Genomic DNA, 13,619 nt, shown 5'->3' with positions numbered 1-13,619 from the left:
TAGAAACAGACTTTGTTGGAACAATATCAAAGTGCTGAAATGTAAAAAGCTGCCATAGAGCTGCTGGGACCTGAGCCCTCTGCCTTGGGGAGGTGCTGGTTTTGAGGCTGATGCTGATTGTTACTGCCACAGTGTTCCAGGGAAGGAGACGGTGGGGGCTCCCCAGCCCCGTGTGGCCGGGATGTCCACTGTATAGACTCAGACCCCTTTTGTAAACCTTTTAGAATTTCGGAGCGTTGTCCCCCTGTGCTGGGGCCGGATGGGGGTTGTGGCGCTGACTGCCCGGTCTTAAAGCATTTGTGAACCAGGCTCTCCTTTCTGCATGGGCTCTGAACTGGCAGCACGGTACAGACGGACCGGGGTCTGCCCCGGGGCTGGGGGGCTCTGGGCAGGGCTGGGAGGGAGCTGAAGGGCACGGCATCGAGCACCAGAGATCGCGGGCACCGCGGCAAGGGCCCGGAGCCACCAGCGGGGAGCGGCCGGAACATCGGGACGGGTAGAGGCCAATGGAAGGGGCAGAGCCCGAAAGAGGAAGGGGTCCGGGGCCGAACAGGCCCGGCTGGATCCCCGCGAGCCGTGCCCAGCCCGAGCCGAACGCGAGCCATGCCGAACTTGGCCGAGCCGAACGAGGGCGGGGCCTGGGCGGAGCATGGGGGCGTGGTTCGCCAAGGGGCGTGGCTCGGCGGCGGCCTGCCCGCGAGGCGCCTCTCGGCCGCCAGGGGGCGCGCGCGGTGTAGGCGGCTCGCACGTGGCTCGGCTGCCGTGAGGCGCGCGCAAGCGCACGCGCAGTGCCAGCACGCGTGCCGCTCAGGCGGTCCCCGCAGCCCCGCCCACCTGCTCTCGGCCAATGGGGCCGCTGCTCCCGTTCGTGACGGCTTCCGGCTTCCCCCGACGTGGCCCAATAGGCGTGCGCGCGCTGTGCGATTGGCGCGCGGGGCCGGCCCTGGAAGCCGCGCCAATGGGCGCGTGCCGCGTGCCGGCGGGGGCGGGGCCAGACGGCGGGGCCGCTGCGGCGGGGCTGCTCCGCGCGCCGGGCCGGGCCGAGCCGAGCCGAGTGCAGCCGAGCGCAGCCGAGCCCCGCCGAGCGGTGCCGTCAGAGCATGGCGCGGTTTCCCGGCCGGGCGCTGCCCTGGCTGCTTCTCTTCAGCTTCCTGCCCGCTGCAGGTACGTGCGCGACGGTGCGGGGAGGCGGCAGCTTCCCGGGCGCTCCCTGCCTGGGCCGCGACGCCGCCGGTGTGGGGCCGGCAGGGAGCAGCGGCCGGTGCGTGGGTGCCTCCCCAGCGCCCTGTCCGGGCCCCTGCCTGTCTCGGCCGCCCACACCGGGAGCAGGTTCTCACCGAGGGTTTGTCTCCAGAGCCGGTGGCGGTGATGTCGGTGGACGTGGGCAGCGAGTCGATGAAGATCGCCATCGTGAAGCCTGGAGTGCCCATGGAGATCGTCCTGAACAAGTGAGCGGCCACGGGAGGGCCCCGGGGGGGGATCCGGCCTGTCCTGTAGCCCCCCGCCAGCGCCGGGAGCGGGCGGCGGGGGAGGCTGGCCGGGACAGGCCGTCCCTGTTCCTCTCTTGCCGGAGGAAGGCTCCCATTTTCCCACGCAGGCTTGTGACTCGGTCTTGGCCCGGGTGGGGGCTACGGGGCATCGTCCAGGGCACTTTGTTAACTCACCTTTAAGGTGTTCGGGTGCGCTTTGGGTACCTTTCCAGCGGATGCCGAAAGCCCACGTGGTTAAGGACGCGTTGTGGTGCCAACCCAAAAGGACACCCAGTCCCCTGGTCCTTAGTTCCCCTAAGGGAGTCCAGAGCCAGGTGTGTTTTGCTGCAGCTGTTTCTAAGTCCGCACTTGTAACACAGGTAAATCTCTTGTATTCAGCTGCTGCTGTAGCCTATCCTCAAGCCACTGAGTGAAGAATCTGCAGGTGAGAGAGGGCATATGATTTGGAACATCTTCGGTTTCTGGGAGTCTGGAGAGAACAAGAATATTTCTCACCCACCTCTCTGAAATTCAGCAGTGCTAGATACAATACGGGAACTGTCTTGCCTTGCTTATGGGCAGGAAAGCAAAAATAGTCTCATCAAAAGCACTGAAGTGGTGGTGGTGGGGGCTTGTCTAGTAGCCCCTCACCTGAGCAGAGGCTGGCCCCCCTCTCCAAACACCTTCCCTTAGTCCTTCTGGAATGGGAACAACATCCGTCTTCACTGGAGACTGGAATGTTCACCTTTTCCACTGGTTTATTCCTCCCTCTCTGTTCTCAGGGAGTCACGAAGGAAAACACCTGTGGCTGTTTCCTTGAAGGAAAACGAGCGTCTCTTTGGTGATGGTGCGCTGGGGATGGTAAGAGTTCCTGTTTGCAGAATGCATGTATCCCACATTGTCACAAACGTCTGAGACAGTGTTTTATTGTTGTCCTGCGCCCCCCATCTCCTTGATGTGTTACTGGCTCTGTGTAGGGGCTGTGTGCTCCTACTCCCACAGCAGGAGTTGTTCCCCACGTAGTCTGGGAGGGATTGCTTTGACGGCAGTGTAACTGAAGGCATGCAAGTGGGTGATGTGTTTTTTCCTGCAGTCCATAAGGACGCCCAAGGTGGCGTTCCGATACTTCCAGGATCTGCTGGGTAAGCGGATCGATAATCCCCACGTGGCGCTGTACCAGTCCCGCTTCCCGGAGCACGAGCTGGTGAAGGATGAGACCAGGCAGACTGTTATCTTCAAGTTGTCCCCGTAAGTGGCTGCTTTTAGGTTCTTTGTGGGATGGATGTCAGCTACCAGGCTTCTGCAGCTTGCTGTTGATGCCATCATTTTCTTTCCCATTGCAGAACGATATGGTATTCTCCCGAGGAGATGCTGGGGATGGTCCTGAACTATTCACGTGGTCTGGCTGAGGAATTTGCAGGTTGGAAGGGCTTAGCTTTTTCTTGTCTATGTGTGTATGAGTTCGTGCACTATAGGATTTGAGGAGAGACCAAAAGCATTCAGAAACCCAAGGTTTTTGGAAACAGGATATTGGTTCTCTCCAGCTGTGGGCTGTAAGCAAGACTTAGAAGCTATTCGGTTATCATTTGTTTCTAATATGTTGCAAGTTTGGGATCTTGGATCTCTATCTCTATTTACCACCTAGCCTTGCAATGAAGGAGCCTTACAGGCAATCTCTGGAGAAAAGTGAAGTGTTTTCTTTATCATGTGTATGATCAGAGTGGAGGCACATGGAATGTGGCTGCTGGGGAGGGTGGAAATGGCTCTGTGAAGGCTGTGCTGTAGCTTTTCTGGATGGAAACTTGCTGTTGGAGCTGAACTAAAAGAGCAAAAATGGCCCTTTGCTGTGAGGCTTGCTGACAGAGAGGATGCTGTCGTGTGTATTTCATACTGCGTTGCTAATGAAATACCATAGTAATGAAAAGTGGATAAATTACTAGGAGGTTTTGTCATGTGGTCAGTGATACTCCAGCCAGTCCAAAGACTTTTTACTGGAGGGTGAATATGATGCAGTGGCAGTGTAAGGCTCCATGAAGATAGTATTTGTTGGAATGGAAGGCTGCCCAGAGCATTTGAGAGTATCCTGACACATTATGAGTAGCCAGTAGACTTGTGGCTTTGTGTGAATATGCCAGGTCTGCTTGGTTTCAGCAGGATACAGAGATTCATCCCTAGGGATCCTGGCTACTGCTGCAGGGTTGCATTCTTTGTGGGTCTTTGCCTCTGGTCCTCTGGGTTTGCTGCTGTCACTCCATCTCAACAAGTCTTTGCATGTGGCTACACTGATGCGGGATTCCCTGCAACTGTTTCAGAGCAGCCCATCAAAGATGCAGTGATCACAGTTCCTGCCTACTTCAACCAAGCCGAGAGGAGAGCGGTTCTGCACGCCGCCCGCATGGCTGACCTCAAGGTGCTGCAGCTGATCAACGACAACACGGCTGTAGCGCTGAACTATGGGGTTTTTAGGAGGAAAGACATCAATGCCACGGCACAGGTAGGCGCATTTGAGGGATGCGTAGAGTCCTGCCAAGTTGCCTGCATGCAGGGGGGAAAGTGCTTCAGAAGAAATCCAAAGAACTTGAAGTAGACTCTGCTGATCAAGCAATCTCCTCTGTTTTCATGTGGTTTGTCAATAAGACAAAGAGATTAAACGCTGTGTGCATGTATGGTGAAGCCTGAAAGCTGCTGGAGTGAGGACAAGTCCTGGAAGTTCCCATTTTGTAAACCTGTTCCTTGCCCATCAGCTGGGGAAAATAACAGCAGCGATTACTTGAAGTATTGGAACACTGACTCAGAAGTACTTGATTTACCTGAGGCTGAAGAAAGAGCAAAACTTTGGGTTTTGGACTGTGAAACAGATTAGAAGTTTTCTCGTCTCCTGTCAAACATGACCCTGAACATCACCCGTGTTTGGTCAGAAATGGTATAAAGTAGTCCAGGGAGTAGGCAGTTGCGGCCTGTATCACACTGAAAGGTTCTTCACTTATTTGTGGGGGGATGTCCGGGTGTTTCTGCTTCACTGTCCCAACTTCTCTTTCCAGAATATCATGTTTTATGACATGGGAGCAGGAAGCACTGTTTGTACTATTGTTACTTATCAGACAGTGAAAACTAAGGACTCGGGAACCCAACCTCAATTGCAGATCCAAGGCATTGGGTAAGAATTCCACACAAGTTGCACAAATCCCACAGGTCTCAGAAAAGAAACCATTTGTTTCACAATCTTCATCATGCAGAATTTTGCAGTGAAGCTTCAGTACAGTAATTTGGATGGCTGGGGGGGAGCAAGAAGGCTTCAGTTTGGAATAATTTTGGTATTGCTGTCTTTTACAGAAGGTAGCTGAGAACTTCCAGGAGCCTAGGAGGGGACCAGCATACTTAGTTTGGTTTAAGCTTTCCTTTGTTAGCCTCAAACCACGTAAACCTATTCCATTGCATGTAATCTTTTAAGTGTATCAGTTGGAAAAGAGGAGTATGCTTCTAGAGAGGAATGAAAATGCAGTGGACTCAATGCATTGCCAAATAAGGAGGAGGGTGCTGTGCCTTCCCAGCCCAGCAATTTTAATTCCAAAGCATTTATATTGCTGTTTTCAAGATACCTGGGACCCGATACAGTTGTCCATTGGTTTCTTGGCTGCTTTAAATGCTTGGCAATAAGATATTTACCTAAAATATAATGAAATGTGCTGTTGAAAGGCTGTTGTGGTGGTGAATCTCTTATTTCCATCTTTCTGTCATTATAATGTGTTATTTTGGGGACAACCTTTGTTGTTTCACAGTCATGACAGCTGATAATACTGCAGCTATTTTTGACCACTTGCTGCTCTGCACATTTGTGAAATAATACATGAAATTTGTTTGTGTTTCAGTTTGGTTCCGGTTTTTATACCTCTGTTCATTCTTTTGCTCAGGTTTGACCGTACACTTGGAGGTTTAGAGATGGAGCTTCGTCTCCGGGACTACTTGGCAAAGCTCTTTAATGAGCAGCACCCTTCCAAAGATGTCCGGAAAAATCCTCGGGCCATGGCCAAGCTGCTGAAGGAGGCCAACCGATTGAAAACTGTGCTGAGTGCCAATGCCGACCACATGGCACAGGTCTGACCTTCTCCTGGGCGTTCCTGCATTTTTTGGGCTGAGTGTGGGGTGGTTGAGGACTGGTGTAAGGGAACGCTGTCCCTCTGCAGCGCAGGTCTGCTGAGGAGCATCGCTCCCGGTGGTCCCTCTCAGCTTGTGCCCGCTTGGTAGCACCGGTGATTGAGTGGATTGAAGAAGAGTTATTCGTGTCAAATATGTTAACTAAACTTTCACTGAGAGAAGCTGTCTGTTACACCCATGTTCCATCCTCTCATCACCTTAGCAATGGTAGGGTTCAGATGAGTGTGGTCAGGTCTGTTGTGTGTTACAAAAGCCAGAACTTTTTGCACACTGGACAAAGATTTTGCGTAGAAAAACCTCCACAATTAATTTCATTCTGACTGTTTTTTTTGTGGGTTTTTTTTCTGGACAGATCGAGGGACTACTGGATGACATAGACTTCAAAGCCAAAGTCTCAAGACAAGAATTTGAGGATTTGTGTTCTGACTTGTTCAGGCGTGTCCCAGGACCCGTGCAGCAGGCTCTGAGTAGCGCAGAGATGAACATGGTGCGTTTAAGAGAATGCATTACCAAACCTGAAGCTAATGTGTGTGGAGCTACTGCCACATCATGATTGAGGCATCAGTGGTTGTGTTAGCAGGACTGTTCGGAGGTAGATGCCTGCTATTGTGACAGTGATTTTGGTGCTACAGAGAGTTTGCCTGCTGCAGTTTCAAGCAGGAGTGTGTCACACTTGCCCTGCACTATCCACCAGAAATTAGGGACTTGGAGGAGGGGCTTCTTAATCTTAAAGCATTTTACTCCTCCATTTGAAATAACGATGTTTCCTCTTTTTGTCTTGGACACTGGTTCTGGTCTCACTCCTGAAGTTTTAACTGAATGAGTCTGGATACAGAATTATGGATGTTTGGGCTTCTCCTTTGCACACTCCCTAAATTGAGCTCTGTTGTGGGCTGCAGTTGAACCAAACGTGAGGCAGTCCTTTGGAGAGAGTCACTGTGGGTTAAATGCTCACTTTGTAGGATGCCACAGCTCTTGAGCAGCTTTGGGCTCTGATATTCAATGCAAGACACTGAGTTACCTCTTAAAGGCTGGATTTCTGTCTGTTCAGATCCAGCCAGCTCTTGGTGTCACTGTCTCCTGTGGCATTGAGCTAGTTTGTGTAATTTTGAATCAAGTCCCATGTTTCAGGTGGCTTGAAGCCACAGTCAGGTTGTCACTGTTGCACAGACCTGACCCCAGGTGCCTGGTTGTTGGCACGGCTGATGTCTGTCTGAGATCTGTTGGGTGCTGGCCTGCACGGGGACAGCAGGGTCGAGTGTGGGTGTTCTCTAAGAACCAGAGCCATGTCAGCACGTGGTGACTGGGGCAGGAGCGTAAGGAAGCCCTGGACTTAGCTTTCCAAAATTGCTTTCTTAAGACAAGGTGACTGTTTCCAATCCCTAGGATGGAATTGACCAGGTGATTCTAGTTGGAGGTGCCACACGGGTCCCCAAAGTGCAGGAGGTTTTGCTGAAAGCTGTGGGCAAGTGAGTATGTGAGGCCCCCTTCTAGTCTGTCTCCCATTGACAAGCTGCTGTTTATGTAGAGGCTGCAAACTTCATATGTGTTGCTTTTTGCTTCGTAGAGAAGAGCTGGGCAAGAATATCAATGCTGATGAGGCTGCTGCTATGGGTGCAGTCTACCAGGCAGCTGCTCTAAGCAAAGCCTTTAAGGTGAAGCCCTTCATTGTTCGGGATGCTGCTGTATTTCCTATCCAGGTAACCTTTGGTTTTCCTTCTGTTTTGCAAGGTATGATGGGGCTGTGATGGGAGAAGCAATCCAGGTTGGAACCTCATGGCTTCCTTTGAGTATGGAAGCTCTGGAGAGATTTCTGCTAATCGAATAACAAAAGCAGAAGGAAGTCTTCTTTATAATAGAAATGCAGTATCCAAGGAGCCAGGCATATGCAAACACCAGTTGAGGAATATTTGCCTTCCCCCAGCCTTGAGGCCGAGCAGCCGAACACTGCTGATGTAAGATGCCACAGTTTGCAGTTGCTGAATCTTAATTTCTGCTTGTGGTGCAGGTGGAGTTTACTCGTGAAGTTGAGGAGGATGATAAATCCAGGAGTTTAAAGCATAACAAGAGGATTTTGTTCCAGCGCATGGCGCCCTATCCCCAGCGCAAAGTGATCACTTTTAACCGCTACACAGATGACTTTGAGTTCTATGTCAACTACGGAGATCTGACATTCCTGAGCCAGGATGACCTGCGGTGAGTTGGGCCCAGCACCCACGCCAGCAGCTCTGTGGCAGTGCAACTTGCCTGGCTGGAAATGTATTGCCAGTGCGTGGGACTGGCACTGGCGCATCTGTTCTCTGAGCTGCGTGTCCTTTAGCCTTGCCAGTTCCTGCTTTTTGCAGTTGCCCATTGCCACCAGCCTGAATGAGAGCAGGGATTGGCTGTTCTGCGGCACTGTTATCCTGAGTTGTCTCTCTGCTTTTGTCTCTGTGCCATCAGAGTTTTTGGTTCTCTCAATCTCACTACTGTGAGGCTAAAGGGAGTTGGGGACAGTTTCAAGAAGCACTCAGACTATGAATCCAAAGGCATCAAAGCACACTTCAACATGGATGAGAGCGGTGTACTGAGTCTTGACCGGGTAAGCACCACCATTGGGATGGTTGTCAGCTGATGTATTTTTCAGTTTTATCCCTCTCTCTGGTCCCTGCTTAAAACTAATCCTGAACTTCTATTTCCAAGGTGGAATCAGTGTTTGAGACCCTGGTGGAAGACAAGCTGGAGGAGGAGTCAACACTGACAAGTAAATGTGGAACTTTGATATTCATACTGACTGTTTTGTTACCTGTAGTGGCTGAGATAACTACAAGTGTTGTGTTTCTTTGGGGTGTGGAAGTTACACAGTCTGACTGTTTGTGTAGCTGTCTGTGCACACAAGGACACGGAGGGAGGTTGCAGAAGTGTGAGTCTGGAGTGTGTGAAGCTCACCTACACCACCAAGGGAGCCCAGGTGATAGTTGCGGTTGTGAGGAGAAGGACTGAGAGCTGAAGATTACTTTCCTCCTCTGGATATTTAACATTCTGAATTTTCTGTCTCCCATCATCAGAACTTGGAAACACTATCTCAAGCCTGTTTGGGGGTGGTGGCCCTACACCAGAGACTGGAGAGAACCTGACAGACTCAGTTCAGGTGAGCCCCAGGGTGACTGCTACTGGAAGGAAGCCCTTTTGTCTTCCTGTGGCAGTTCTGTAGAATTACCTGAAGCATTGCACAGAATTTCTGCATTTAAAACATAAATTTTCTTTTCCCTTTACTTGTGATGACCAGGAAGAGGAAGAGAGCCTAGCAGAAGCAGGTAAAGAAGAGCAGGGGGAGAAACAAGACCAGAAAAGCCATACTGCAGATGCTGATGAAGAGCATGGACAAGAGAAACAGCAGACTTCAGATCAAGAAGAAACTGCCTCTCCAAAAGTAGAGTCAGAGAGAAAGGAAGAAGGCGAGAAATTAGAGCCTCAGGTGAGCATCGGATTGAAGGAATGGGCGTGGGTTTAGTATGCAAGAAATGTAATTTCCTCAGTGGAATTCTCCCTTCTCTGAAGTGCCCTGCCTTTGAAAAAAATTGCAGAATCTGAAAATCTGTTCTCTGGTTTGAGAATGTACTTTGTGTTACAGGATCCCAAAGAAAGCAGAGAAACTGCAAAAGAGGAAGACCCGTCCAAAAGTTCCAGTGACAGCACAGCTGCCAAATCAGAGGAGGAGAAAATCAAAGCACCCAAGAAGCAGAAGCTTGTCCATGAGATCACAATGGAGCTGGATGTAAATGATGTGCCTGACCTGGAGGAAGATGAACTGAAGAGCTCGATGAAAAAGTAGGTTTGAAATGGCTCTGCTAAGTTAGAACTCTAAATGAAGGAAGGGAATTGCTTTGGGATGGTGATGGCTCACACAGGGCACTGCTGACCTCAGAAGCTGGTGTGTGTGATGTGCTGCTCAACAAAGGGCACTTGCTAACTTTTGATTTTTGTTCTCTTTGCATGTTAGACTCCAAGAGTTGACGATCAGAGATCTAGAGAAACAGGAAAGAGAAAAATCAGCCAACAGCTTGGAGTCATTCATCTTTGAGACCCAGGTAAGAGAGGGATATAATGAAATGAGAATTCCAGGAGAGCAGTAGAAGTGTTTTGCACAGCTTTTGGCTGATCTGAGTGCAGGGGAGTTGTTTGAGCTGGGGGAAACTGATTTGATGCTATTAGGCTTCCCAGGCCCATGTTTCCTCAATACAAAATGGAGCTTCCCTTCAGCATGTCTAAAACATTGAACAATTGCCCCCAGAGTGTAAAGAAGCTACAACTTCTCAGGAACTGTTGTGTAGAAGAAGCAATTAGTTTGAAGTGTATGTGAAATAATGACTGTTGCAGTGTTACTGTCATGGAATGTGGGTGTGTCTATACCTGCTGTGTTTCATTGTGCTCCTGGCAATGCTAGGAGCAGAGCTCAGATTTGGGAGGGTGCAGGCAGCGCCCCACCCCAATCACAAGTGAGTGCTCTTGTTTTATGGTTCCAGGCTCAGTGGTGTTTGACCATTGCTTGCTGTTTTTTTAGGACAAGCTTTACCAAGAGGAGTATCAGTTTGTTTCGACAGAGGAGCAGAGAGAAGAAATTTCCAAAAAGCTTAGTGAGGCTTCCAGTTGGATGGAGGAGGAGGGCTATGCAGCTGCAACAAAGGTATTACTGTGTGCAGTCAGGACACCAGTCAGCTGTCACTGACATGGAAGTGACCACAGAGACTGACAGAGCCTTTGTAATCTGGTTCTTGAGAGTTTCTTGGTTCCTCAGAGCATTATGCACAGAACAAAATAAGACGTTATGCTAGCCATTGATGCTTCTACAAGAGCTTCAGCAGGAACCTGTTGACTGAAAGCTTTGTCATGTGGCTCTTTTTACTGCACTGAAATGGTGTATTTGATAGAGTGAAAAACAAATGAAGTTAAAACTTCTGAAGTTGCCAGTGTTATACAGTGGTGAAATTAACTGTCTCATTTCTCCTCTCCCCCATTTTCAGGAGCTGAAAGACAAGCTTTCAGAGCTGAAAAAGCTTTGTAGGAACCTTTTCTTCCGTGTTGAGGAACGGAGAAAGTGGCCAGAACGCCTGGCTGCTCTGGAAAGTCTGCTCAATCACTCCACCATCTTTCTCAGGTAAGGACAGGCTTTTGGGAAGGAATGTCATGCAACTGGTTATGTAGGAGCTGCCATCAGAATGAGACCAGAGTGAATGTCAAAGTCAGTGGCAGCTCCTGAGAAAAGGTGAGCAGAACCCTGCTCCCCGGTGTCCTGTTCTGCAGGACCTGTGAACAGCCCCTTGTCCAAAATGGGGGCAAGAAGGGTCCAGTATGGTTGTTGTGATGTTTTTGTATTAGTGAAGCTGTAAACACTGAGTTGCCAAAGTGCAGTTTGCTTGGCTTAACTAAAATAAGCTTTCTTTTCTACAAGGGGAGCCCGAATGATTCCAGAGTCTGACCAGATATTCACAGAAGTGGAACTGAGTACACTGGAAAAAGCCATCAATGAAACTACGGTACTGAAGGATGGAGTGATGCTGGAGGAGGGTGGGGGGTGGCAGTTTGCCTTATGGCCTATACTTTCACTCAGGATCATGGAGTAGAATGTGCACATTTTGTTTTTGTGCCACCAGCAAACCTTTTGTGTGTTTCAGTGTTTCCTAATGCCCAGCCTGACCCCATTGTGTCTGGGGGGAATGGTGGTTCCTGTGTTGCATGTGGAATCATCTCCAGGATGGGGGTGGAGCCCAGTGATCTGATTGCACTCGGTTTTTAAAGGCAGGCACTGGGTTTTGTTTCTCTTTTTCCTGTGTCTGGGTAAACTGAGAGGTTGGTGGAAATGTAGCACAGAGGAGAGCTGTCCTGAGTAAAGCAGAATAGCCTGGGGCAGTGACTTTGAGATACTGTGATATACAGCAGTTCCTGGAACCCAGAAGCATTCCAAAAGCACCTCTTCCCTCGCGTCCCACAGATCTGGAAAAATGAGACACTGGCTGAACAGAACAAGCTTACTCCTACTGAGAAACCTGTGCTGCTCTCTAAAGATATAGAGTTCAAGATAGCAGCCCTCGACAGGGAAGTGCAGTATCTCCTGAATAAAGCCAAGTTTGCAAAACCCAAACCCAAAAGGGAGAAGAATGCCACAAAAACTGATCCAGGCAAGAATACTACAGCAGCCCCTGAGACTGAGAATACTATCCCTCCCACGGAGGGGAAACAAGAAGGTAAGCAGCAGGCTTGGAGCATGTATGTCACTCCCGATTATAATTACCATATATAATACGTGGTGTTTCTCTTGATTGAACGGGAGTTAAAGAAGGGAGGACAGTAGTTAACTGTGAGATTAGGTGAGTTTCCTCTCAGTTTTCAAAGACAGCTGGGAAAATCTATGTATTGCAGTGTCCTTCACCCCCCACCATTTGTTTGGGTTTTTTGTGAAGAAACAGAAATTATTTATAAATTTCCCAGGATAGTCAGTACCTGTCTTGCTGGCTTGTTGACTTCTAGGAAAGATTAGCCATTGACTGCACTTCAGTGTACTGAGCTGCATACTCAAAGTCCTGTCCTAGATCAGTGAGTAGAATGAATCGTTGATGAGAAAGGTTTGTGGCCTAGATGTACTCCAGGGGGAAAAAAAAAATCTCTTGGGGCATTAGGACTTAGTTTTTTGAACTTTCTAAGATACTCAGGTCTCAAGTGCCCTGGTCCTTTTAAATCTGGGTGCTGTTTGTCAGCATTCCTGCTGGTTCCTCTCAAGGGATCCTGCTCACAGTCACAGCTCCAAAGGTCATCTGCCTGTGCAACCAGTCAGTCTCCAGGGCTTCTGAGGACATAAAGCTTGGCACTCAGAGGGGAACACGGAGCAGTTTTGTGATGCTTCTCTTGAGAGCTGTAGAGTGATCTGCTGGGGGAGTGAGGTGTTACAGTCCTGCTGAGGCACCACAGCTGGCTGGTTTAACCTCACCTTTGCTCACCTCATCTCTTTGCACCTTGTTTCCTGTGTGTTCTCCCTTGACTTCTGTTTCTTTCTGCTTTAAACATAGACAAACCAGAGGATATTGATCCAGCCAAGGAGCCTCCTACAGCTGAGAAAGCAGCAATAGATGATAAGCCTGGATCAGACTCGGGTGGGTAAATGTTTTGCTAACATTCTGGAAATTGGGAGCTGCGAGTGCAAGGTGTCTGGGGGCTCCTTTGCAGATTTTTAGCTGTAAGAGGTAATACGATGGTAGAGCCCCTGACTGCTCATCCATTGTTCATTCAGAGTGGAATTCTTGTGCACCAGGGCTGCTTTGTGCCCCTGTCCCTGCAGTTTGCAGCCAGTCCCATGGCTGCGAGACAGGCTCTGCTTAGAGCTGCTGTGCCTCTCCTCCTGCCAGGGCAGTGTGTGAACAGGGCCAGAGGGTTCATGGCTTCAGCCCCGTGGAGCTGAGTATCAACCCCCAAAACCTCTTACCGTGGACTGCAAGTTTTGTGGCAAATTTTGCAAATGTCAGAGACTCTCAGTACTGCTTTGCATGCTGTGAAAACGACTGCAGTGTTGAAACTGAGTTTGCTTCATTACACAGGGTCCAAAAAAGAGAAGGCAGAAGCTGGAAGAGAAAGCAGGAAAAACGATGAATTGTAACACCCTGAAATCCTTCAAGTGTCAGCATCTATTTATTTCATAGTTACTTTCTTGTTTTTCTTATGGACCTGGTTAGTCATGATGTAAATGGAACACAATGACAACACAATGGGATAGAGATGTAAATTTATTTTTTTGTTCTTTATGCGGATTTTGCCTCTACTAACTTAGTGAATTGGTTTTTGTTTTTCTTCTATTATGTGGGGCAGACTGCCCACCAAGAATTGTCTTTGTTTCAGTACAGAAGTCACCAAAGTGACTTTCCTGTGGGGAGAAAACAGTGCAGAAACATCTTAAGGTGTAGGAAGTAACCTGGAACATAAGCTCTGTGCCCCACCTCTTGTGAAGATGATTGCAGAAGGATATAG

The 13,619-nt window shown here is 49.5% G+C and overlaps 1 protein-coding gene across 1 annotated transcript; it reads left to right on the top strand.

Moving 5' to 3' along the window:
* Positions 1-971: 971 nt before the first annotated feature.
* Positions 972-13,365, top strand: HYOU1 (hypoxia up-regulated 1). The gene is made up of 24 exons (XM_014272478.3): positions 972-1,164; positions 1,355-1,448; positions 2,252-2,330; positions 2,563-2,717; positions 2,813-2,889; positions 3,782-3,963; positions 4,511-4,626; positions 5,381-5,564; positions 5,977-6,111; positions 7,011-7,093; positions 7,192-7,324; positions 7,633-7,820; positions 8,067-8,205; positions 8,307-8,367; positions 8,672-8,754; positions 8,893-9,081; positions 9,238-9,434; positions 9,607-9,694; positions 10,168-10,290; positions 10,628-10,761; positions 11,056-11,140; positions 11,596-11,848; positions 12,668-12,751; positions 13,193-13,365. The coding sequence occupies exons 1-24, from the start codon at positions 1,101-1,103 to the stop codon at positions 13,249-13,251; spliced, it is 2,985 nt and encodes a 994-aa protein (XP_014127953.1). The 5' UTR covers positions 972-1,100; the 3' UTR covers positions 13,252-13,365.
* Positions 13,366-13,619: the final 254 nt, after the last annotated feature.

The sequence above is a fragment of the Zonotrichia albicollis genome, chromosome 27 (assembly GCF_047830755.1).
Source record: "Zonotrichia albicollis isolate bZonAlb1 chromosome 27, bZonAlb1.hap1, whole genome shotgun sequence".
NCBI lineage: Eukaryota > Metazoa > Chordata > Aves > Passeriformes > Passerellidae > Zonotrichia > Zonotrichia albicollis.
The sequence above is the reverse complement of the archived record's forward strand: the minus strand, read 5'-3'. Positions and strand labels throughout refer to the sequence as shown.